The following is a 25,556-nucleotide window of genomic DNA, read 5'->3' as shown; positions in this document are numbered from 1 at the left end:
GGCTGGGTCATTGAATATATTTAAAGGTGGAGATAAACAGATTTTTGAGCGACAAGGAAGTGAAGGGTTATGGGCAGCGGGCAGGAAGTGGACCCGAGTCCTTGATCGGATCAGCCATGATCTTATTAAATGGTGGAGCAGGCTCGAGGGGCCGAATGGCCGACTCCTGCTCCTATTTCCTATGTTCCTATAATGAGCCCAAAAACCATGCAGCACACACACTGCTGTACACACATGGGAACAATGTCACCCAGGACTATCATCCCGTGACCCCCGAACAGGCTCTGGTCAAAGTGCGATGAAGTGGCCTAGGTTGTGAAGCCCTCTGTAGTTTGTAGAATTTACCAATATTTCGCAAAGATTCCTGATACCTTTCCCCTGCAGAGGAGAAGAATCCCTTTCTGGACTTTTAAAATGAGTTTAAAGGGGCAGACAAAGCCTGCAGGGGATAAAAGGGGATCATTCATGGAGACCGCCCCCCCCCCTCCCCACCCCAGTGTTTGGACTTTTTGAAAAGAGAATTCAAAATGGACCTAAATTACAGAAGCCTGAGATCCCCTAAACATCTATGGGAAGGAGCACATCAATTTTATGATTCTATAACATTTTGGCTGCGAAAAAGAGTTACCGAATACAGGAGGTGGGGCTAACCTCTGAGGCAAATTCGTGTATTAAGGATCCCAAACTGTCTGGGGGAACTATGCAACACCGATTCACCCCCTAAGTGATAGTCAAACTACCTAATCAAGCACAATGAAAATCATGGGCCCAACTAGGTGGTCAGGAAACTGGACAATCCTAAAACAATGCAAAACCAGTGATAGCACATTATCACATCCTAATCGAGTTACTGCTGACTAGCCCACCAAAAACACTGACAAAGGAGACATTTGAAAATCAATGGACAGAACAGTTTAAACAAACCCCAAGAACTGATTTGGCGCAAAGATAAGGAAGCCTGTTTTAGTATAATTGAAGCCTGTTCTGGCAGTTAGGTGTGCTTCTAGAGACACTATTAAGTTAGCAGCCTCGTTGCACAAGTTCTACACCAGCCTCGAAAAGTGGGACCCCGAAACACCGGCGAAAGGAATCTCTAAAACCCAGAAGGACAGCACCACGACAGCAAACAGGCTGTCAAAACGACTATCGGAAAGTTGTGGGCCATCGCGACCAACCAAACAGTCAACCGGAACCAACCCGACAAAACCGAAGAAAAATGGAAGATTTTTCCACTCTACAAGCTGGTCCTACGCTACCAAGGGGTACAGACTACAGAACGTGGACAACTAAGGCGAACCCTGGAGTTGGAACAGTCAAAAGGGGATTGGTGAGCATGGCCCCTGAAACCCCCGAGCTATAACTTAGTTAGTTAGGGGAATTGCGGGGGGGGGGGAAAGGCTGGGATAACTTGTGTAAATGTATCTGCATTCTCCTCTTTACCCCATTTAGAGTTTGAGCTGTATTCTTTTCCCCCTCAGGCTGTAATTTGACATTTTATTCAATGTGTTGTACTCCTCAGTGTGTATTGGTATTAATATTTTGTGTGTGTTATTAAAGGTGTGCCTTTTACTTCTTTTTAGACACAATAAAGCCATACCTGCTTCCTACCTTGAAACTGATTGTCTGTCCAAGTCTGTCACAGTCCCTTCATAATTCCAGTGTCTAGAACCAAGGGTGTGGGAGCGATTCGGAACCGCTCATATAAGGTCAGAAGGGAAAGCTGACCCACCTCCTGTTATTGTGTGACATTCTGAGACAGCTGGGATCCATCAGAGAATGATGTTCAGATATACAGCAGAATGTTTCAGTGTGGGGCAAGGGCTCCTGTTCCTTGGGCTAGTCTGGTTTGTTGATCCACTGCAAACATCATGTCCTCTATTCAAAATACAAATCTCAAGCTTTGCAGCTCAATAGAATGCGAGAAGCTGCATGCTTTGAGATTTGTATTTCGGACTTTGCGCTATGTGAAACTACTAGAAGAAAATATACAGCTATAATCTTAATGTGCAATGGAGAAAGTGCAAAAAAGTTATTGACAAGGTTGATACCAGAACAGAGAAATTATACTCATCAGAAAAGAATGAGCAGGCTGGGGTTCTTTTCTCTGGAAGAGAGAAAACTGAGGTGTGACCTAACAGAAGTCTTTAAAATTATGAAAGGGGTTGATATACACATGAAATGGTTGGACACTGAGAAGTGTAGATGAACAAAGGGACCTTGGAGTGCATGTCCACAGATCCCTGAAGGTAGCAGGACAGGTCGATAAGGTGGTTAAGGCGGCATACGGAATGCTTGTCTTTATTAGCTGAGGCATAGAATACAAGAGCAGGGAGGTTATGCTTGAACTGTATAAAACACTGGTTAGGCCACAGCTGGAGTACTGCGTGCAGTTATGGTCACCACATTACAGGAAAGATGTGATTGCACTAGAGAGGAGGCAGAGAAGATTTGCGAGGATGTTGCCGGCTGGGTTTGTTTTCTTTGGAACAGAGGAGGCTGAGGGGAGACCTTATTGAGGTGTATAAAATTATGAGAGGCCTGGATAGAGTGGATAGGATGGACCCGTTTCCCTTGGCAGAGGGGTCAACAACCAGGGGGCATAGATTTAAAGTAATCGGTAGGAGGTTTAAAGGGTAGGAATTTGAAGGGAAATTCCTTCCCCAGAGGGTGGTGGGGATCTGGAACTCACTGCCTAAAAGGGTGGTAGAGGCAGAAACCCTCACCACATTTAAAACATACTTGGATGTGCACTTGAAGTGCCGTAACCTTCGGGGCTATGGACCAAGAGCTGGAAAGTGGAATTAGTCTGGATAGCTGTTTGTCGGTCAGCACGGACACGATGGGCCAAATGGTCTCCTTCCGTGCTATAGATTTCTATGGTTCTATGAGAGGGTAGAATTAGTGAGGTTTCCAGTTGTGGGGTGACCAAAACTTGGAGCCATCAATATAAGATAGTCACGAATCAATCCAATGGGGAATTCAGGAGCCAATTGTTTATTCAGAGTGTTGAGAATATGGAACTTACCACCATGTGAGCGGCTGAGGTGAATTGCACCGATACATTTAAGAGGAAGCTCGATAAGTACATGAGGGAGAAAGGAATGGCAGGATATGTTGATAGGGTGAGGTGAAGAGGAATGGGAGGAGGTTCACGTGGAACACAATCTCGGGTACAGACCTGTTGGGCCGAATGGCCTGTTTCTGTGCTGTAAAATGATATGCAATGTCACGAATAATACAATTACCTTTCTAACACTACAAATGGAACTAGCTTTTAGGGCCAGACTTTCCCCTTCATCCTCAGCGGTTTTCTCGGCGGTACAGCTGTATTTTGATGAAAAGCCGCCTGGCGAAAGTTTCCTCTATTTATTTATTTTTATTTATTTATTTATTTATTATTTTTTTTTTTTTTTTTAAAAAGAGTTTTTGAAAAGAGCGCCGGGGAGCAAACCGCCCACGTGCAGGCCGAGGAAACCGGCAGGGTCTAAGTTTCGCCTCAGCGGAGGAAAGCTGCCGGAACAGGGCGACAGGTGAGTACCTTGCAGAGAAAGGCAAGTTAAATGTTTTTAAAAATTATTTTTTAAATTCTAAAATGGTGATTATGTTAAAAAAAATGCTGTGAGAATGTTTTATGACTTTTTATTTTTTGTTTAAGTGAAATTTCTTTTGAGTTTTCCCTTCTCCCTCAGCCCAACCTTGGACTAAATATTAGTACTTACCATCAATTCCGGTAAGAAATGCCCGTTTCACCTAGTTTCGCCGGGAATCTTGGTGCAAGATCCATTTTCTCGCCGGGCGATATTATTATGGAAATTTATTATGGAAATTTTCACCAGCATTAGTTAAAGAACACTAGCGGTGTTTCTGGGCGGCAATCGGGCGGTGAGGGGCTTTAGGGAAAGTGTAGCCCTTAAATTCACAACTACAAAATCAAATTCTCTTAGGTAGTGTATTGACATGCATGAGGGCAAACTTAACAAGGGTGCAGTCACAGCGACACTGACTACAGCACAGGTCACACCACAGGACACAAGGGCTTACATGCAACCAATAATATCACAACCTTCGGCTGCTTGGTACTCACCTTTCTGTTATATTCCGCCTGAGGCCGCTCTGAAGCAAAGAAACTAAAAGTTGACTTTCAGTTGTGGGGCAAACAATTGGCAAACAAGACTGGTAAACCTGACCATAGCTGACATCAATCCAAGTCATGGTCACATGCTCACATGGCACAGAATGAGAGATTGTTCAGTGAGTAATAAGACTGGCATTTTCAGTGACAACAGCCTTTGAATAATTGAGATTTTAATTGTTTTTAATTACACCATCTGACACCTGCATTAAATTACAGTCTTATACTCACTTATTACATTCATTTACATACATATTACAGTCTCCACTAGAATGCTAATAGAATATTGTGTGATCATCAGAATAATTCTATGACTTGATTCCACAGGAGTGCACAATAAAAGGAATTCACATCACAGCAGAGACCTCAAATGATAGAATTTGGGAAAAGTATAGTATACATTATAAAATATCAGTGCTTTTCTCTCAAAGTATGAAGGTCATTTCGACAAAACCAAAGATTATCTCGAGGATTGCAGTGAATGGCATTTTTCACACCCGACTGCTCAAGGACAAACCATAATCTTCTTGATGTCAGAGAAGAAACAACATGCTTGGACATTAAAAGCCTGTAGATTATAGGTGGAAGAGAAGAATGAGGGAGGGAGGTCCTGAGGCAGTAAGAGACAATGAAGATCGATGGAAGAGAAACAGGAGGAACAAGAGAGGAAAGCACAGAGCAGCAAAGCTGACAGTAGTACAGATAAAATAGAAATAGATAGAGAGTTGAAGGCTATGAGTGAGAAAGGGGATACCCATCAGAATACAAAGACACCAAAAGAAAACGAGAAAAGATCCATTGATACTCACCTAACATTGCGCATCACACTCCCTAACCACAAGTAGCACTATCTCCCGGTGAATAAAAACCGGGACCAGCATTTCAGGAACAACTGCAGCAGGCTCCAGGAGACCATGGCTATCAGGGATGCAACTCCTTAATGAACCAGCACCCTCCACACACACGTCCCAGTTTTCTCAGGAACACAGACCTCTACAATACTGGAAAAGACCATCGCCATCCAACCCAAACATTACAGATTTCTTATCCCATTTACCCATTCAATGATACATTCTGCCAAAACATCAGCCATCACCCTCTTAAAATGTATAATATTCTCCATTTCAACTGCCTCGCTGGGTAGGCTACTCCATAAACTCCATCTTAACTGTGCCTTCACCATAGAACCATAGAATGATGCAGCACAGGAGGTCATTCGGCCTAGCATGCGTGTGCCAGCTCTTTGGAACAGCTATCCAATAACCTCCACTCCCCTGCTCTTCCCCCAGAGCACGATCATTTTTCCCCTTCACATATTCATCTAATCCCCTTTTGAATGTTACTATTGAAACTACTTCCACCACTCTTTCAGGCAGCATGTTCCAGATCACAACAATTTGTTGTTTTAAAAAAAAAAGTTTCTTCATGTAGTCTCTGATTCTTTGGCCAGTGACCTTAAACCTGTGCCCTCTGGTTACTGACCCTTCTGCCACTAGAAACAATTTATCCTTATTTGCTCGGTCAAAACCGTTCATGATTTTGAATACCTCAATCAAATCTCCTCTTAACCGTCACTGCTCTAAGGAGATCAACCAGTCTCTCCACATAACTGAAATTCCTCATCCCTTTCTAGTAAATCTCCTGCACCCTCTTAAAGGCCTTGATATCCTTCCTAAAGTGTGGTGCCCAGAATTGGGCACAATACTCAGCTGAGGCCTAAAGGTTGAGCATAACTTCCTTGCTTTTGTCCTCTATTCCTCCAACAATAAAGCCCAGGATCCTTTATGCTTTTTTAACAGCCTTCTCCATTGGTCCTGCCACCTTTAATTATTTGTGTACATACACCAACAGGGTCTCTCTATTCCTGCACCCCCGTTAAAATTTTACCATTTAGTTCATATTGCCTCTCCTCATTCTTCCTACCAAAATGTATCACTTCACACTTCTCTGCATTATATGTCACCTGCCATATGCTGCCCATTTAGCCAGTCTGATTTATGCCCTCCTGGAGCCTGTTACTATCCTCCTCATTGTTTACTACATTTTCAAGTTTTGTGTCATCTGCAAACTTTGAAATTATGGCCTGTATTCCCAAGTCCAGGTCATTAATATATATCAAGAGCAGTGGTCCCAATACCAACCCCTGGGTAACTCCACTGTATACCTCCCTCCAGTCTGAAAAACCGTTCACCACTGCTCTCTGCTTTCGGTCCCTTCGCCAATGTTGTATCCATGTTGTCACTGCCCCTTTAATCTAATGGCTTTAATGTTGCTAACGAGTCTCCTTTCTGATGCGCTGTACTTCCGAAACTTCATATACACAACAACTACACTGCCCTCATCAACCCTTTCTGTTACTTCATCAAAAAACTCGATCAGTTAGTCAAACACGATTTGCCTTGAACAAGTCCATGCTGACTTTCATTTATTGGCCCATACATTTAAAAATGCCAATTAATTTTGTTTCAGATTATTGTCTTTAAAAGTTTCCTCAGAACTAGTTATTAATTAGAACTAGTTGAGCATGAATGATAATATTGAGCTAGAGTACGGTGGGGTTATTAGTGCAGAGTGAGGAAGGAAAGTAATGGTCAGTACTGAATGGACTGCAGTGCACATCAGTTCCTTTTGCAACAAAGATCGAAGAAATCAGACATCAAAAGGCAACAAATGGTAACCGCTAACCTCAGCACTAAATGATAGCAGCTGTATAAACAGCATACACACAGACGTAATGACATATGGTATCCACATTTGTCCTATGCAATGAAACATAAAAGTCAATGCTCCTTGGAGAACTTTCATTTATTTCTGCTGCGGCTGGAGTAAGCAGTCAAGACGACACAGTTGCAAGCTCCTGGCGAGCCCTCAGTATGTGAGTACAGTTGGTATACACTGCATGCAAGTAGCTGTGGTGTATTACCTCATTGACTTGATTTAATAAAGAATATTAACCAGAGGTACAAGTGTTTCCTAGACCTTAAACTTGTTGTAGAGGTAAAATATATATGACAAGATCCTAAATAAACCCAACACATCAGAAGAGAAACCAACCCCCGCCACCCCGCCCCAGGCTACGACACAGCTATGCTCAGAATGTTACTGAGAAGCACAGGAACCACCAGCTTCCCCAGGTCTTCGTGAAGGATGATCCGTGGCACATTGACATCGAGTGGGAATGAGGAGAATAGATAGAGGCAGAGATAGGGAACAAGACCTAGAGTGAGAAAAAAAGCTCAAAAGAATTGCCACTGGCCCCTCATGGATGATCCAGCCACTTTCCCCACCTTGGACATGTGCCGCAGTCAGTTCATCAACAGCAGTTGTACAAAGTGGCACAAAACGAACTTACCACCAAACAGTCCCACGTCCTGCAGGCTCTCCACGCTCAGTTTTTCAGACACCCACCGCTAGGCCATGCAATTTCCAATGAGAGAGGCAAGAGAAGAGAAATCACAATTAGTATTATTTCAGACCCTTCTACAGACTTAATAAGGCTCCAAAATAATAAGGAAAAACTGCAAGCAGCGAGAGCAGAAACGGACCGGCGGTTTCCAGATTGGAACTCACTGTTTTCCCACGACTGCACTATGCAGCTTCAGTTTGAGGCTCTGGATTTCACTGCAAATTAGCGGCTTAATATCCCCCCGCTTCCACATTTCTCCTCTTGCTCCTTAGCTATCAGAGGTGATGACTTGCTGGCATATGGGCCCTGGGAACAATCAGTACTTTGCCCAATTGACCAGTATGGACCTCACCTGCTTGAGACCCAACTGACACTGTTGGACATCCTGGAGTGTTAGACGTTGGATATCTTGAGGAGTTCAGATTAATAATCAAACTTCCTTGCATCTTGGAATAACCGGCTTTTCAAGATAGACAAGATAGCTTTGGTGTGCCACAGGTGAAAGCATGGCTTATCTTCTGCTCCAAATAATCTACGAGAAATGCTTGAGGAAGGAAATAAGTGACGAGGATAACATCAACCATGAGTGATTAAAGAATAACTTGCGTAGCCACTGTCATAATCATAGGTGGAAGGGTCCATTAACGCTTCTCAAAGGATTGGAGAATAATTAGGTCAGGAAGTCTTGTTTGAGAGAAGTATCTTTGAAGTAAACAACCAAGACTGTTTATGTGAATAAGCGGTTTCCAAAGGATTCATGAACAGGTAAATCAGGACATCTTACCTGTGCCATATGGCTTCGATGTAGGCAACTAAAGTATATAAAACAGCACGGCTTTCAACAGTTATTTGAAGAGCTCAAAAGATAGATACCGAAACAGAAAAGCTACTCTGTGTACGGTTTAGATTGATCACCTGTGCAGTATAGGAATAAAGTCTGTTGTGTATACGCCACCATCGAATGTCTCGTGCTTACTTGTGCATGTCGTCATGAACCGGAGGAGAAAGGAGATTGACTAACAGTTGATCTTAACATGCGCCCCAAACACATTTCCTGTAGAATCCTGTTAACAATCAGAGAGGAGACTTTCACCCTAGTACTCTGGGCTTAAAAATGTAGGTCTCAGAGGTAAAATTACATTTCTTTTAATTGCAAAATTATACACATTAAGTCTTTACACTGAGACAGTGGTGTTAAGACACTGGTTCAAATCCGACCAGGACTGAAGTTTTTTTTTGGTCTTCTGGCTGAAAACTTCCTACAATTAGCCACAAGTCCAGAGGACAAAAGTGCCCCTAGTTCAGCACAAACCAGTAACCGGGCTTAGGTACAGAACAGCTGGTGTGGAAAATAGAAAAAGATTCTGCAAGTGTGGGGGTCTTCAAATATTGGGGCGAAGAGCAGAAGGATGATTCATTTGCACTGAGCAGAATTGTACCCAACCTGTGAAATCAAGATGCAAGCATATATTTTCCATTAGTATTTCCCATGTTAAAAGCTGAAACTACACAGCAAAAACCCACTGAAAACTAAAGGAGGAGTCGGTGCTTTGTGAACAATCACTTGCCACCCACTCACCCTGCACTCAGTCACATACACTGGCTCGCCATGGCTTCCTTTTCAGAAATCAATCAGCATTGCCCTTGATCGCGGCAACATCATTGTCAGTGCTCCAGCTGGCTGAAACGGCGATTACAAGAATGCAAGTACTGAAATAAAGCAAGACTTACCAAAAATGACATGGAAAAGCTGGTGTGTCACCAAACAGGCACTGCCATTAAGAGATCTAGTATGAAACAGAGCATGGTTATAAACTCAAACACTTCATGGTGGGACTGTAACACACCCATCATGTGGGGAATACACTGGCCAGCCAATCAACACCAACTACAAAGGCTTCCTGCCTGCTCCTGGTACAAATCTAAATGAACATAATGCCTCAAAGAGTTTGCCAGGTTCACTGTACACCCCGCTACAAATAAACGTTCGTCTAGGCCTGTTCATCATCATCATAGGCAGTCCCTCGGAGTCGAGGAAGACTTGCTTCCACTCAGTGAGTTCTCAGGTGCCTGAACATTCCAATACGGGAATTACAGTCTCTGTCACAGGTGGGACAGACAGTGGTTGAGGGAAAGGATGGGTGGGGAGTCTGGTTTTCTGCAAGCTCCTTTCGCTGTCTACACTTGGTTTCTGCATGCTCTCGGCGACGAGACTCGAGGTGCTCAGCACACCCCCAGATGCTGAGCAAACTGCAAACCTGAGGACTGGGAGAATTTTATAATTCAGCAGAGGAGGACAAAGGGTTTAATTAGGAGGGGGAAAATAGAATATGAGAGGAAGCTTGCTGGGAACATAAAAACTGACTGCAAAAGCTTCTATAGATACGTGAAGAGAAAAAGATTAGTGAAGACAAACATAGGTGCCCTTGCAGTCAGATTCAAGTGAATTTATAATGGGGAACAAAGAAATGGTGGACCAGTTGAACAAATACTTTGGTTCCGTCTTCACGAAGGAAGACACAAATAACCTTCCGGAAATACTAGGGGACCGAGGGTCCAGTGAGAAGGAGGAACTGAAGGAAATCCTTATTAGGCGGGAAATTGTGTTAGGGAAATTGATGGGATTGCAGGCCGATAAATACCCAGGGCCTGGTAGTCTGCATCCCAGAGTATTTAAGGAAGTTTCCCTTGAAATAGTGGATGCATTGGTGATCATTTTCCTCTCTGGATCAGTTCCTATGGGCTGGAGGGTAGCTAATGTAACACCACTTTTTAAAGAGAGGGAGAGAGAAAACGGGTAATTATAGACCAGTTAGCATGACATCAGTAGTAAGGAAAATGTTGGAATCAATTATTAAAGATGAAATAGCAGCGCATTTGGAAAGTAGTGACAGGATCGGTCCAAGTCAGCATGGATTTATGAAAGGGAAATCATGTTTGACAAATCTTCTAGAATTCTTTGAGGATGTAACTAGTAGAGTGGACAAGGAAGAACCAGTGGATGTGGTGTATTTAGACTTTCAAAAGATTTTTGACAAGGTCCCACACAAGAGATTGGTGTGCAAAATTAAGGTACGTGGTATTGGGGGTAATGTACTAACGTGGATAGAGAACTGGTTGGTAGACAAGAAACAGAGGGTCGGGATAAATGGGTCCTTTTCAGAATGGCAGGCAGTGACTTGTGGGGTGCCGCAGGGCTCAGTGCTGGGACCACAGCTCTTTACAATATACATTAATGATTTAGATGAAGGAATTGAGTGTAATATCTCCAAGTTTGCAGACGACACTAAGCTAGGTGTGAGCTGTGAGGAGGACGCTAAGAGGCTGCAGGGTGATTTCGACAGGTTAGGCGAGTGGGCAAGTGCATGGCAGATGCAGTATAATGTGGATAAATGTGAGGTTATCCACTTTGGTGGCAAAAACAAGGAGGCAGAATATTATCTGAATGGCGGCAGATTCGGAAAAGGGGAGATGCAACGAGACCTGGGTGTCATGGTACATCAGTCATTGAAAGTTGGCATGCAGGTACAGCAGGCGGTGAAGGCTGCAAATCGTACGTTGGCCTTCATAGCTAGGGGATTTGAGTATAGGAGTAGGGAGGTCTTACTGCAATTGTACAGGGCCTTAGTGAGGCCTCAGCTGGAATATTGTGTGCAGTTTTAGTCTCCTAATCTGAGGAAGGACATTCTTGCTATTGAGGGAGTGCAGCAAAGGTTCACCAAACTGATTCCCGGGATGGCATTCGATAAGGTGCCACACAAAAGGTTATTGCAAAAGATAAAGGTACGCGGAGTCAGAGGAAATGTATTAACATGGATAGAGAATTGGCTGGCTAACAGAAAGCAGAGAGTGTGGATAAATGGGTCCTTTTCGGGTTGGAAATTGGTGGTTAGTGGTGTGCCACAGGGATCGGTGCTGGGACCACAACTGTTTACAATATACATAGATGACCTGGAAGAGGGGACAGAGTGTAGTGTAACAAAATTTGCAGATGACACAAAGATTAATGGAAAAGCGGGTTGTGTAGAGGACACAGAGAGGCTGCAAAGAGAGTTAGATAGGTTAAGTGAATGGGCTACGGTTTGGCAGATGGAATACAATGTCGGAAAATGTGAGGTCATCCACCATGAAAAAAAAACAGTAAAAGGGAATATTATTTGAATGGGGAGAAATTACAACATACTGCGGTGCAGAGGGACCTGGGGTCCTTGTGCATGAAACTCTTTTTGGAGTTTATCTGCAAAACAAAAAAACATTAAACCGTGCCACCCGACCTGGGTGAGACACCAGACATTTACAAGGCCCTTTTTTTCCTTTTTTTTTGTGTTTTTCTTTTTTTTTTGGTTTTTTTTTTGGGCACTAAAATCACCTTTTTTCCCCAGTGCCCCCTATAAAAGGGAAGGGGACACTAAAAGCACCGGCAATTAAAACAAATTAAACTTTAAAACGTAAAATCAAATTAAAATTTGGTTGCCGGGCGTGATGATGCACTCCAGTCCCTCCGGTGCCCACCTCTCGCGGAAGGCCGCGAGCGTACCGGTGGACACCGCGTGCTCCATCTCCAAGGACAACTAGTTTGCAGGTGCAGCAGGTAATCAGGAAGGCGAATGGAATGTTGGCCTCCATTGCGAGAGGGATGGAGTACAAAAGCAGGGAGGTCCTGCTGCAACTGTACAGGGTATTGGTGAGGCCGCACCTGGAGTACTGCGTGCAGTTTTGGTCACCTTACTTAAGGAAGGATATACTAGCTTTGGAAGGGGTACAGAGATGATTCACTAGGCTGATTCCGGAGATGAGGGGGTTACCTTTTGATGATAGATTGAGTAGACTGGGTCTTTACTTGTTGGAGTTCAGAAGGATGAGGGGTGATCTTATAGAAACATTTAAAATAATGAAGGGGATAGACAGGATAGAGGCAGAGAGGTTGTTTCCACTGGTTGGGGAGACTAGAACTAGGGGGCACAGCCTCAAAATACGGGAGAGCCAATTTAAAACCGAGTTGAGAAGGAATTTCTTCTCCCAGAGGGTTGTGAATCTGTGGAATTCTCTGCCCAAGGAAGCAGTTGAGGCTAGCTCATTAAATATATTCAAATCACAGATAGATAGATTTTTAACCAATAAAGGGAATTAAGGGTTATGGGGAGCGGGCGGGTAAGTGGAGCTGAGTCCACGGCCAGATCAACCATGATCTTTTTGAATGGTGGAGCAGGTTCGAGTGGCTAGATGACCTTCTCCTGTTCCTAATTCTTATATTCTTAAATGGCAGGACTGACGTATGAGGAGAGACTGGATCGACTGGGCCTGTATTTACTAGAGTTTAGAAGGATGAGAGGGGATCTCATAGAAACATATAAAATTCTGACAGGACTGGACAGGTTAGATGCAGGAAGAATGTTTCCGATGTTGGGGAAGTCCAGAACCAGGGCTCACAATCTAAGGATAAGGGGTAAGCCATTTAGGACTGAGATGAGGAGAAACTTCTTCACTCAGAGTTGTTAACCTGTGGAATTCCCTACCGCAGAGAGTTGTTGATGCCAGTTCATTGGATATATTCAAGAGGGAGTTTGATATGGCCCTTACGGCTAAAGAGATCAAGGGGTATGGAGAGAAAGCAGGAAAGGGGTACTGAGGTGAAGGATCAGCCATGATCTTATTGAATGGTGGTGCAGGCTCGAAGGGCCGAATGGCCTGCTCCTGCACCTGCACCTGCACCTATTTTCTATGTTTCTATGTTTTGCATTAATGCCAACACATCAATTTTTAGAATCCAATAAAAGAATGTGGACAAATGGGGGACTGGGCAAATTCCACAGCATGTGGAAATGGAACTGTTCCTCCTTCTTCCACCGTCAGAGCCACTCTCCTACCCAGCACGGGTTAGATACAGATAAAGTTCCCTCTACACTGTCCCATCAAACATTCCCAGGGCAGCTACAGCACGGGTCCATTAACATGTGCAGCTGACTGCCTGTGAAGCTTGATACTTTTCAAGGGGTTGTTGAAATATTGTATCTTGGGCATTTCAGACACTAATGAAAATAGATCCATCATTAAGCCAACAATAAATGGGAAAGTGTGTGTGTATCAAAAGCTGCAGAATGATTGTAAACGCAGGCTCCAGACAAAGCCAGAAAATAAATCAGTAGTGGGTTAGAGCCCTTGTCACAGAAATGCAGACATCATTACTACTTAACGCGCCCAGGCCATTGATCTAAAAATAAAATCAATTGTTCTCACATATTTCACAGAAGTAAGCTTGCAGAGCTACAAAACCATCCCGGCAGGACTTTTACAGCGACATAACAAGGACACAATTAAAATTCAGGATGAATACACGGCAGGATTCACAATGCAGCAACACCACTCAGGCATTCCGCTCCGTTTGATAACGCGACAATTTCCAGCAATGATTGGAGGCGAATCCATAATGCCACCTCTTCCAGCACCCTCCTACACACACACACACTCTGCACTGCCCCCTCACACTGAGGGTCACTCTGCACTGCCCCCCCCTCCCCCCCACACACCGAGGGTTACAGCCGAGATGTTGTCGGGACCCTCAGCTTTTGTTGTATCCAATGCGCTTAGCCGTTTCGTGCAGTCACATGGGACAACCAAATTGGCTGAAGACTGGCCAGGATAGTGGGAGAGCGCCAAGATGGATCATCCACTCGGCACTTCTGGATAAAGATGCACACACTACATGCTTGCAGATTGGGGTTTAGCCAAGGAGCCATGACATTTAAAAAAAAATGAGAACCCATGCTGCGATCTTCCGTGCAGGGCACCATCAGTGGAAGGGAACAATCAGATTCGGAACGTGTAACAACACACCCGTAAAATGTCCCTACTGTGTCTTGGTAATTAGCCGAATCCTGTACATTTTGGAGAAATAACATTAAAAAAAACTGTGGATTTCTGAGAGAGAACACACCTGCCCAGATGAGAGAGATTGAACTTGCATTTATATACAACAGCTTTCCCACCCTCAGGACATCCCAAAGTGCTCCACAGCCGCTCAGTGATTTTCGATGGGTACACGCGAGCAGATCGGCCCACAGCACCAGCTCACAAACTGCCTTTTGATTTCGGATCCCCAGGGTCTACAGGGGCCCGGTATATGTGGGGGGCCCATCCCCTGGAGCTCATGTTGTAAAGTCCAGTTTAGCTTGCCTGTCAGCAGATCAGTAGGCACAGTCTTACCCTCCATTGGCTATGGAAAACAGATTTAACAGCATAAACACCAGAATGCAGAATATGCGACCACTCAGATATTTGCATATTTCAAGACACTGAGGATATGCACTCACAGTGAAAGAGTTGAAGATGTAGTCCTGCCACATCCAATTGTGAATCGCGGTGGAAAATGTCCTAAACTGGGAGGAGGAGGCTCCAAGATCACCACCATCCTCAACGGTGGCAGCATCCAGCACACAACAGCAAAAGACAAGGCTGTAGCTTTTGCAACCATCTTTATCCAGAAATGCCGAGTGGATGATCCATCTCGGCATGCTCCCATCATCATGGCCAGTCTTCAGCCAATTTGATTTGCCCCATGGGACGATAAGAAACGGCTGAGCGGATTGGATACAGCAAAGGCTGAGGGTCCCAACAACATCCCGGCTGTAGTCCTGAAAACCTGAGCTGCAGAACTAGTTGCACCTCTACTGTTCTAGTACAGCTACAATACTAGCATCCACTACCAGCACACTGTGGCTGCACAAACCGGTGACCTTCATCACCTCGAAGGACATGGATAGCAGGCACGTGGGACCACCACCACCAGTAAATTTCCCTCCAAGTCACACCCTTTCCTGACTTGGCCGTTTCTTCATCATCGCTGGGTCAAAATGCCAAAACTCCCTACCGAACACCATGGTGGGAGTACCTTCACCACATGGGCTGCACGGCTCAAGTAGACCCAGCACCACCTTCTCAAGGACAATTAAGGATGGGCAATACATGCTGGCCTTGTCAATGTCCACATCCTGAGAATGTATTTTTTTTTTAAAATGTGAGTAAGATAACACAGCTCTTTATCGAACACGCCAATGGGTGAACAACCAGATGATTCCAGTTCAAATTCTGGAACCAAATTAAATGTGATGTTCTGATGTTGTTTAGTGTCCTTGCCTCTCGGGTACCTGGGCTTTTGTGCCTATAGGAGATTAAAGCCTCCGTTGTCTACCAGATGGAGGTCAGGTCTACACCACAATACTGCTGCTCTTGTTCTATCAGCATGGAAATGTTGCACTGGTGCAATATGTGATGTTCTCAGACTGTGATCGGGCACATCGTTGGTGGCAGTGCGGAGGGAGCTTTATCCTGTATAGAATGTACACTGAACCTGGCACCAGTAAATGTCTTCCACTCCTCAGCACGGGCATCCCTCACAGACAAACAAGTATTCTGTTCTACATTCCGCAAATTATATCCTGAACTAAAAGGGAAGGCAAACTGTCTTTTTAGCGTCAGATTGATTGAATGGTAACATTCGCGGAAGCTCATGGGTTCAAGCCCTCATTCCAAGACTTGAGCACATAACCTGACTGGAGTGCAATACTGAGGGAGCACCGCATTGTCATCATTCAGTCAAGGCATTATACTGAGGCCCAATCTACCTGTTCACATGCAAATAAACCGTTCAAAAAGCAGGAAGCTTCCCCTGCTGCCCTCACCAAACATTTATTCCCCAACCAACACCAACCAAAAACAATTCATTGACCATTTAACTCATTTGTGGGACCTTACCAGGTGCAAAATAGCTTATATAAAAAGTGACTTCAAAAGTTATTAATTGCCAGTAAGACACTTTGGAATGTCCTGAAGGTCTAAAATGCATAATATCAATACAAGTTATTTACTTTCTTTTACTGAATGGAGTCAGACGGTGTAGGTTTAGGCCCCAATACATAACCCAGGCAAACACTGCATTGCAGAGTGGAGGAGGTGCTGCAATGTCCTATTAAGTGGTTGTAAAAGATCCCACAGGACTAGAAAGAAAGACTTGCATTTCTATAGCACCTTTCACAATCACCGGATGTCTCAAGACACTTTACAGCGAAAGAAGTACTTTTGGAGTGTAGTCACTGTTGTAATGTGGGAAACATTCAGAACTATTGGAAGGACAGTCTGTTCTTCCGGTATCCTGGCCAACATTCCACTGACACCATGATCAGTCAACAACTCCATCATCATTACATCATGTGACTACCGGGATGTTAGAAGGCGAATTAGATGGATTTTGGTCTTTTTTCATCAAGCAATTTCAATGTTGTACCACCAAAAACAGATTAACTGGGGATTTCTTTCATTGTTGTTTGGGACCTTGTTGTGTACAGATTGCTTGCTGTGTTTCCCTACAAAACACCAGAGGCAGCATTTCAAAGTTATTAGCTGTGAAGCATTTCAGAACATGCCAGGGATATAAAAGAAAGGACTTGCATTTATATAGCACCTTTAACAACCTTAGGATGTCCCAAAGTGCTTTGCAGCCAATTAAGTACTTTTGGAGTGTCATCGCTGTTATAATGTAGGAAATGCAGCAGCCAATTTGCACACAGCAAGCTCCCACAAACAGCAATGTGATAATGACTAGATAATCTGTCTTTTTATGATATCAATTGAGGGATAAATATTGGCCAAGCCTTGGGGGAAGAACTGCCCTGCTCTTCTTCAAAATAGTGCCGTGAGGTATTTTACATCCAGGTGAGAGACGGCGCTCCCTCAGCACTGCACTGGAGTGTCAGTTTGTATTGTGCTCAAGTCTCTAGAGTGGGACTTGAACCCACGACCTTCAGTGTCAGCCGTGGCTCTGTTGATAGCACCTTTGCCCCACTGCAGGCTGAGGGAGCGCTGCACTGTCGGAGGTGCCGTCTCTCACCTGGACGTAAAAGATCCCAAAGCACATTCAGAAGAAAAGCAGGAGATTTCCCTCAATCACCATCACTAAAACAGAGGATCTGGCCATGGTCAGCTTGCTGTGCTTCACAAAGTAGTGTTTGGGTCATCCGGGGGCTGTGATAAGCGCTATATAAATACAGTTCTGGCAAAGGTCCATGAACCTGAAACGTTAACTCTCTCTCTCTCCAGAGATGCTGCCTGACCGGCTGCTTGCATTGTGCATGAGCCGGGACTAACTAACCCAGGTCCGGCGGCTGGCCGCTCCAGCTGTGCAGGCCCCAGGGGCCGTGAGTGGGCAGGGCCGCGGCCTGCCAGGGCCCACGCATTGCGCTCCTCACTCACCTCGATCCGTGCTCTGAGTAGGCCCCTCGCGCTCTCGCCCAGCAGAGCCGCTCGTCTCCCTCAGTCCGTGCCCACCGCCGGAGGTCCCGCCCCTGCCTCCACCACCCGCTCCCATTGGCGAGCCCGCCAAGCCAGCATCCAGGCTTGTAATTGGCTGCTCTCACCGTCACTCAGCTGCGGCCCGCCTCTGCCCGCTCCCATTGGCGAGCCCGGCCTGTGATTGGCTGCTCTCACTGTCACTCAGGAGCGGCCCGCCTCCCCTTTGACCACCCGCTCAGGGGGTCAAAGTTGGCCGGTCGCAGCGCCCTCGTGACGTCACCAAAATACAACCCTTCATTGCTTTTCTATATTTCGATTTCTGGGCAGCGGCAAGTTGCGTTGTGTGCACAGTCAATCTCACGTGCTATTGATTCACAGGGCCAAAGGTAATCGTGAAAGAAAAGTGCCTGAGGCTGCCCTTGACCCGGTGACGCCGAGCAGTGCAATGAAAAGGCCAAGTGTTATCGGAGTTTTTAATCTCAGAGCACGATGGGTCTCACACAGTGCGGCTGGCTGTCCATGAGAGAGGCGCGCTTGACACCGGTGCAAAACAACCCAAGAGTTTGCTGGCGGCGCGCAGTGCGCATGTGCGGGCGGCCAGCGAGGCGCGCAGTGCGCATGTGCGGGCGGCCAGCGAGGCGCGCAGTGCGCATGTGCGGCGGGCCGTGTCGGGATTTTCAGCCTTCTCTCCCGGGCAGGCGGGGCCGGGGCCACACCGGCGGGTTACGGCGCGATCGAGCCGACATCGGCGGCAGGAGCGAGGCCGAGGGCGCGGTCAGGTGTGTGCGCGCCGTGTGGTGAAGTTCCCCCCCCCCCAACCCACCCTCACCGAGGGCGACAGGCTGTGACTAGGCCGCTCGGGCCTTGCCTGGATCCGCGCTCTTTCCCCAGCCCCGCACACGCCCCCCCCCCACCGGAAGGTGGCGGGGCCGGGGTTCCCGCTGCCCCAGGTGTGTTTGTACAGACCGAGTCCTGCTGCCCCAGCCCAGCAGCACCATCCCCGGCCTGCCCTGGGCGCACAGCTCCCACGCGCTGCGATGAACGGGCGGCTGGCCGCGCACCCTGAGCCAGCACTGGTTTATTTACATCACACAAAGGGACACTGGGCCGTCAGCATCTGCAAGGGAAGCCGTGTTAATATTGTGGCTGGGAGACCTTTGATTGCAATGTGGATCTCTGATGGAAAGCCTTGAGCTGGAATGTTAACCTCGCTCCAGGATGCTGTCTCCAGTTTATTTCTGCCCGCTTGTTTATTGGCTATCTTGTTCACAGACCTCCGGGCATATCATTTTGTGCATTTTTCTAGCTATCTTCAAAGGATCAGCATCTCTTCTGTGTTTGTTGGTGATCATCTCGGACTAGAACTGCTGATACTGTGACTGTCAAGAGGTGTATGCCCCTGTCTGAGCCAACATAATAAGATAACATAAGAACATAAAGTACCTTATTGGATTTGCAGGAATATAATAGTTATAGTGGAAAACAAAAACAAAGTATTGTGGAATCTGAAATAAAAACAGAAAATGCTGGAAATACTCAGCAGGTCAGGCAGCATCTGTGGAGAGAGAAACAGAGTTAATGTTTCAGGTTGACAACCCTTCGTCAGAACTAGAAAAAGTTAGAGATGTAACAGGTTTTTAAGCAAATGTAGGGGCAGTGAAAGAGGGGAGGAAAGAACAAAAGGGAAGGTCTCTGATAGGGCGGAAGGTGGGAGTGATGAAGAGACAAAAGGGGTCATGGTACAAGGCAAAAGGAGATGGTAATGGGGCAAGTTAAGAAACAAAGTGAGTCCAGATAGGGTGTGAATGGAGATGGCAGAATCATTAGCTGCTGTGGGAAAGAGAAAAAAAAAGAAAGGCAGATGTTATGGTTTGAAATTGTTGAACTCTCTGTTGAGTCCAGAAGGCTGTAAAGTTCCTAAATAAAAGATGAGTTACTGTTCTTTGAGCTTCATTGGGACAGTGCAGGAGGCCGAGGATGATGTAATGTATGCACCTTTCAGTGGCTTAGCCAGTCACCTGATGTTCACAAGACTCAATAAAACCCCAGCCAGTTGGGTCTAAATCATCTACGATGAGCCTAGTGGATGAATTGGTAATGTGTAGTGTGGTTGTTTAACCTTTGTTGATAAACTAACTAGTTCTTAATAGCAATGTGTTGCTATGAGTCGATCCTCAAAACCTCCTTGATAAAATGCAACCTCCCCACCAACACCTGGGAATCCCTGGCCCACGACTGCCCAAAGTGGAGGAAAAGCATCTGGGAGGGCGCTGAGCATCTCTGGTTCCATCGCCGAGAGCAATCATAGATAGTGGAAGAAACGTGCGTTCAGCCCAGGCTCCCCCACCCACCCTTTTCTTCGACCTGTGACAGAGACTGTAGGTTCTGCATTAGACTCTTCAGTCACCTGAGAACTCACTTTTAGAGTGGAAGCAAGTCATCCTTGACTCCAAGGGACTGCCTATGATGATGTTGTTATGAGTTCTTAAGCAAAGAACCCATGAAGCAAATACGTTACAGACCGATGAAGCAGAGAATTAAATTGACAGGCGACCGGAAGCTTGGGGTCACGCTTACGGACTAAATGGAGATGTTCTGCAAAGTGGTCACCCAATCTGCGTTTGGTCTCCCCAATATAGAGGAGACCACATCGAGAGCAGTGAATACAGTATACTAAATTGAAAGAAGTACAAGTAAATCGCTGTTTCACCTGGAAGGAATGCTTGGGGCCCTGGACAGTGGGAAGGGAGGAGGTGTTACATCTTCTGCGCTTGCACAGAAAGGTGCCGTGGGAACGGGATGGTGTGTTGGGGGTGATTGAAGAGTGGACCAGGGTGTCGCGGAGGGAGCGGTCCCTTTGGACTGCTGAGAGGGGAAGATGTGATTGGTGGTGGGGTCACGTTGGAGATGGCGGAGGATGATCATTGAACGTGGAAGCTGGTGGGGTGAAAGATGAGGACAAGGGGAACCCTGTCGTGGTTCTGGGAGGGGAAGCGGGTGAGAGCAGAAATGCGGGAAATAGAACGAACACAGTCGAGGGCCATGTTAACCACGGGAATCCTCAAATGAGGAAAACAGGAGACGTCGTCAGAACAGATGTGACTGAGAAACTGGGAGAATGGAATGGAGTCCTTGCAGGAAGTGGGGTGGGAGGAAGTGTAGTCCAGGTAGCTATGGGAGTTGGTGGGCTTATAGCGAATGTTAGTCAATAGCCTATCGCCAGAAATGGAGACGAAGAAGTCGAGGAGGGGAGAGTCGGAGATGGACCATGTGAAGGTGAGGGAAGAGTGGAAATGGGAAGCAAAGTGAATGACATTTTCTAGTTCAGGGCGAGAGCAGGAAACGACACCGATAAACGACACCGGTCAGCCTGACATCGGTAGTGGGTAAAATGATGGAATCAATTATTAAGGATGTCATCGCAGTGCATTTGGAAAGAGGTAATATGATAGGTCCAAGTCAGCATGGATTTGTGAAAGGGAAATCATGCTTGACAAATCTTCTGGAATTTTTTGAGGATGTTTCCAGTAGAGTGGACAAGGGAGAACCAGTCGATGTGGTATATTTGGACTTTCAGAAGGCTTTCGACAAGGTCCCACACAAGAGATTAATGTGCAAAGTTAAAGCACATGGGATTGGGGGTAGTGTGCTGACATGGATTGAGAACTGGTTGTCAGACAGGAAGCAAAGAGTAGGAGTAAATGGGGACTTTTGAGAATGGCAGGCAGTGACTAGTGGGGTACCGCAAGGTTCTGTGCTGTTTACACTGTACATTAATGATTTAGACGAGGGGATTAAATGTAGTATCTCCAAATTTGTGGATGACACTAAGTTGGGTGGCAGTGTGAGCTGCAAGGAGGATTCTATGAGGCTGCAGAGCGACTTGGATAGGTTAGGTGAGTGGGCAAATGCATGGCAGATGAAGTATAATGTGGATAAATGTGAGGTTATCCACTTTGGTGGTAAAAACAGAGAGACAGACTATTATCTGAATGGTGACAGATTAGGAAAAGGAGAGGTGCAACGAGACCTGGGTGTCATGGTACATCAGTCATTGAAGGTTGGCATGCAGGTACAGCAGGCGGTTAAGAAAGCAAATGGCATGTTGGCCTTCATAGCGAGGGGATTTGAGTACAAGGGCAGGGAGGTGTTGCTACAATTGTACAGGGCCTTGGTGAGGCCACACCTGGAGTATTGTGTACAGTTTTGGTCTCCTAACCTGAGGAAGGACATTCTTGCTATTGAGGGAGTGCAGCGAAGGTTCACCAGACTGATTCCCGGGATGGCGGGACTGACCTATCAAGAAAGACTGGATCAACTGGGCTTGTATTCACTGGAGTTCAGAAGAATGAGAGGGGACCTCATAGAAACGTTTAAAATTCTGACGGGGTTAGACAGGTTAGATGCAGGAAGAATGTTCCCAATGTTGGGGAAGTCCAGAACCAGGGGACACAGTCTAAGGATAAGGGGGAAGCCATTTAGGACTGAGATGAGGAGGAATTTCTTCACCCAGAGAGTGGTGAACCTGTGGAATTCTCTACCACAGAAAGTTGTTGAGGCCAATTCACTAAATATATTCAAAAAGGAATTAGATGAAGTCCTTACTACTAGGGGAATCAAGGGGTATGGTGAGAAAGCAGGAATGGGGTACTGAAGTTGCATGTTCAGCCATAACTCATTGAATGGCGGTGCAGGCTAGAAGGGCCGAATGGCCTACTCCTGCACCTATTTTCTATGTTTCTATGTTTCATCAATATACCGGTAAGGGAGGGGACCCAAGTAAGACTGGAACACAAAAAGACAGGCATAGCTCGGACCCATGCGGGTTCCCATAGCGACACCTTTAATCTGGAGAAAGTGAGTGGTGTTAAAGGAGAAGTTGTTCAATGTGAGAACAAGTTCAGGCAGGCAGAGGAGGGTGGTGGGGGATGGGGACTGGCTGGGCCTCTGCTCGAGGAAGAAGCAGAGCGCCCTCAGGCCATCCTGGTGGGGGATGGAAGTGTAGAGGGATTGGATGTCCATGGTGAAGAGACGGTTGGGGCCAGGAAACTGGAAACTGTTAAAGTGACGGATGACGTCGGAGGAGTCGCAGATGCAGGTGGGAAGAGAGTGGACAATGGGAGAAAAAAATCGTTGAGATAGGAAGCAATAAGTTCTGTGGGGCAAGAACAGGCTGAAACGATGGGTCTACCGGGGCAGTCCTGTTTGTGGATCTTGGGAAGGAGGTAGAAGCGGGCTGTGCGGGGTTTGGGAACTATGAGGTTGGTGGTTGTGGAGAGGCCAGAGGAGATGAGGTCAGTGACGGTCTGGGAAATGATAGCTTGATGTTCAGTGATGGGGTCATGGCCCAGGGGGAGGTAGGAGGAGGTGTCAGAGAGTTGCTGATCAGCCTCTGCAAGGTTGAGGTCGGTTCGCCAAACAACAGCGTCACCCTTGTCAGCAGGTTCGATGACGAAGTTGGGGTTGGATCTGAGCGAGCGGAGTGTTGCAAGTTCAGAGGGAGGGACGTTGGAGTGAGTGAGGGCAGCAGAGAATACGAGACGGTCGATATCCTGTCGGCAGTTTACAATGTAAAGGTTTAGAGAGGGTCAGAGGCCAGGAGGTGGGGTCCAGGTAGAGTGAGAATTCTGAACACAGGAGAAAGGGTCAGCTGTGCGGGGGGAAGACCCCTGGCCGAAGAAGTGGGCACGGAGGTGAAGGCTGCGGAAAAAGAGCTCGGCATCGTGCCGCGCTCGAAATTCATTGAAGTGGGGGAAAGGGGATGGAGCTCAGGCCTTTGCTGAGGACTGATCGTTTGAGGTCAGAGAGGGGAAGGTCAGCGGGCATAGTGAAAACACAGCAGGGTGAGATTGGAAGAAGGGATGGTATCGGAGGGAAGTGTTGGGGAAGAAGGTTCCGGAGGGACGTCGTGTCCAAGAGTTGTTGAAGTTTATGATCCTTGACACCTGAAAGGAAAGAAAAAGGTTTTTGGTTAAAGTGCCGGATGAGGCGAAGGGTGAACTGGAACTGCGGACTAGGAAAGCCCTGAGACACGGAGTCGGTGCTGCTGAAGAGAGAGGGCGAGAGTGTGCATGTGGCGGTTCATAGCGTTGAGCGTGGATCCCAGGATGCAGCGAGAGCAGTGGTTCGAGGAACGCTGACTATCTCGGAGATATCAGTAATCCTGGGTGGATCTGAAACATGAGGGGTGGGATTTCAGTTGGAATCCATGTGGATTAAGTCTGAACCAGAGACAGTTGCTGAGGAAAGATGTGGCTGTGAAAGCGAGTTTTGGTAGATACCTGATCAAACACAAGGAGGGAAACACAAAGCAATGAAGATGATCAAGGTAAAAGCGACAAATGGAAATCCCGTCTGAGGGTAGAGCAGAACTTCAGGGTGGGCGTTCCTAGAAGAGAAGTGAATTAAACACTGAAGAAAAGCAAAATACTGTGGGTGTTGGAATCTGAAATAAAAACAGAAAATGTTGGAAACAGGTCAGGCAGCATCTGTGTACTTAGTCATAGTGGACTTGAGTTGATAAATTAGTGTCCCATCCCATTGTCGAGTGTGCCCTGTAAAAAGTGCGGCAAATTTTAATTTTAAAAACTTGCTCGGATGTGCAATATTCATGGGTATTGCAATGCAGAGGAGGCCATTTTACCCAGTGTTTCTATGTTGGTGCAAGCTCGTCATCCCATCTCTGTGCACCATATTCTTTCAGATTCCTTCTCGTTTATTTAATACCCTGTTAACTGATATAGTGAGCATCTTTCAAAACTATTTCCAGACATTACTTCATTGGTTGCTTGTGCTTTGGGATGCTGTGAGAGAATTCTTAATGTGTTACTGGAAGTACCAGAGTCCATAAAGCATTAACATATCTTTTCAGAACATGGGGTTTTCTGTTTGTAATTTGGATTTATAGTTTTTAAAAAAAACCTTAATTCCATTCACTCTCCAACCAGCGAAAATAGTTTCTCTCTACCCTGTCAGTTCCCCTTTAATATTGTGGAAACTTTGATCAAATCACCCTATAACCTCCTACATTCCAGGGAATATGACTCTGGTTTGAGTAATCTCTTGTAATCTGGCCACAAAAATTCATAGGGACCTACATTTCTTTTGCCAATTGTTCCAAAGAATATTTCTTTGGTGGCAGTTTGTAAAATGTTTGTGCTCTCCAGCGTTTTCTAAAGTCTGCTCTGATCTAGGATTCTGGCCAGTTGGAAGTTCCCCAGGTGAGGTCTTAATTGTAGAGTGAGAGTGTATCCAGGGATATTCGAGGCAGACAGGGAGTGGAACTGATCACAGGCTGCCCCAGCTGCAGCATCCAGCAATTGTCCAGTGTGGACAGCAGAATTTGTTGAGCTTGGGCAGGGCGCTGTGTTTATGAACAGTGATCATGGGGACTTGCACATACTGCTCCTGTCGGGAAGAGAAAGAAGGGTTCTTGGGGTCTTGGCTTGCACTTGATGCTACATAATAGTTCTGGCATAGGAACATGGGAACAGTAGTAAACCATTTAGCACCTTGAGCTTGTCATTCAGTGAGGTCCTGGCTGAACTGTGACCTAACTCCATATACCTGCCTTTGCCCGATATCCCTTAATACCTTTTTATTAACAAAAATCTATCAATCTTTCTTTTAAAATTAATAATTGACCTCTCATCAACTACAGTTTGCAGAAGAGTTCCAAACTCCACTCTTTGCATGTAGAAGTGTCCAGCAACCTAACCTCACTCCTGAAAGGCC

General features: G+C 46.0%; 2 protein-coding genes across 10 annotated transcripts in view; one reads left to right on the top strand and one right to left on the bottom strand.

Annotated features, from left to right (window-relative positions):
- strada (STE20 related adaptor alpha) overlaps positions 1 to 17,872 on the bottom strand; it is a 61,905-nt gene extending 44,033 nt beyond the window's left edge. Inside the window, exons 1-4 of one of the 8 annotated variants that reach the window (XM_070864809.1) lie at positions 17,784 to 17,872; positions 9,270 to 9,325; positions 7,485 to 7,542; positions 4,085 to 4,113 (exon numbers count right to left, since the gene is read on the bottom strand). In XM_070864809.1, coding sequence (XP_070720910.1) covers positions 4,085 to 4,113; positions 7,485 to 7,542; positions 9,270 to 9,281 — 99 coding nt within the window. In that variant the 5' untranslated portion in view covers positions 9,282 to 9,325; positions 17,784 to 17,872. The other 7 variants (XM_070864811.1, XM_070864817.1, XM_070864810.1 and 4 more) reach the window with 7 other exon arrangements.
- Positions 17,873 to 18,119: 247 nt separating this feature from the next.
- The window catches only part of ddx42 (DEAD (Asp-Glu-Ala-Asp) box helicase 42), a 77,744-nt gene continuing 70,307 nt past the window's right edge, over positions 18,120 to 25,556 (top strand). Inside the window, exon 1 of one of the 2 annotated variants that reach the window (XM_070864806.1) lies at positions 18,120 to 18,208. The gene's annotated coding sequence lies outside the window, so the exon portion shown is untranslated. Of the gene's footprint in view, positions 18,209 to 18,462; positions 18,602 to 25,556 lie in introns of those variants that run through there. The other variant, XM_070864805.1, reaches the window with a different exon arrangement.

Source organism: Pristiophorus japonicus, chromosome 21, assembly GCF_044704955.1.
Source record: "Pristiophorus japonicus isolate sPriJap1 chromosome 21, sPriJap1.hap1, whole genome shotgun sequence".
NCBI lineage: Eukaryota > Metazoa > Chordata > Chondrichthyes > Pristiophoridae > Pristiophorus > Pristiophorus japonicus.
Note: the sequence above shows the minus strand (reverse complement) of the source record. Positions and strands in the feature narration are given on the sequence as shown.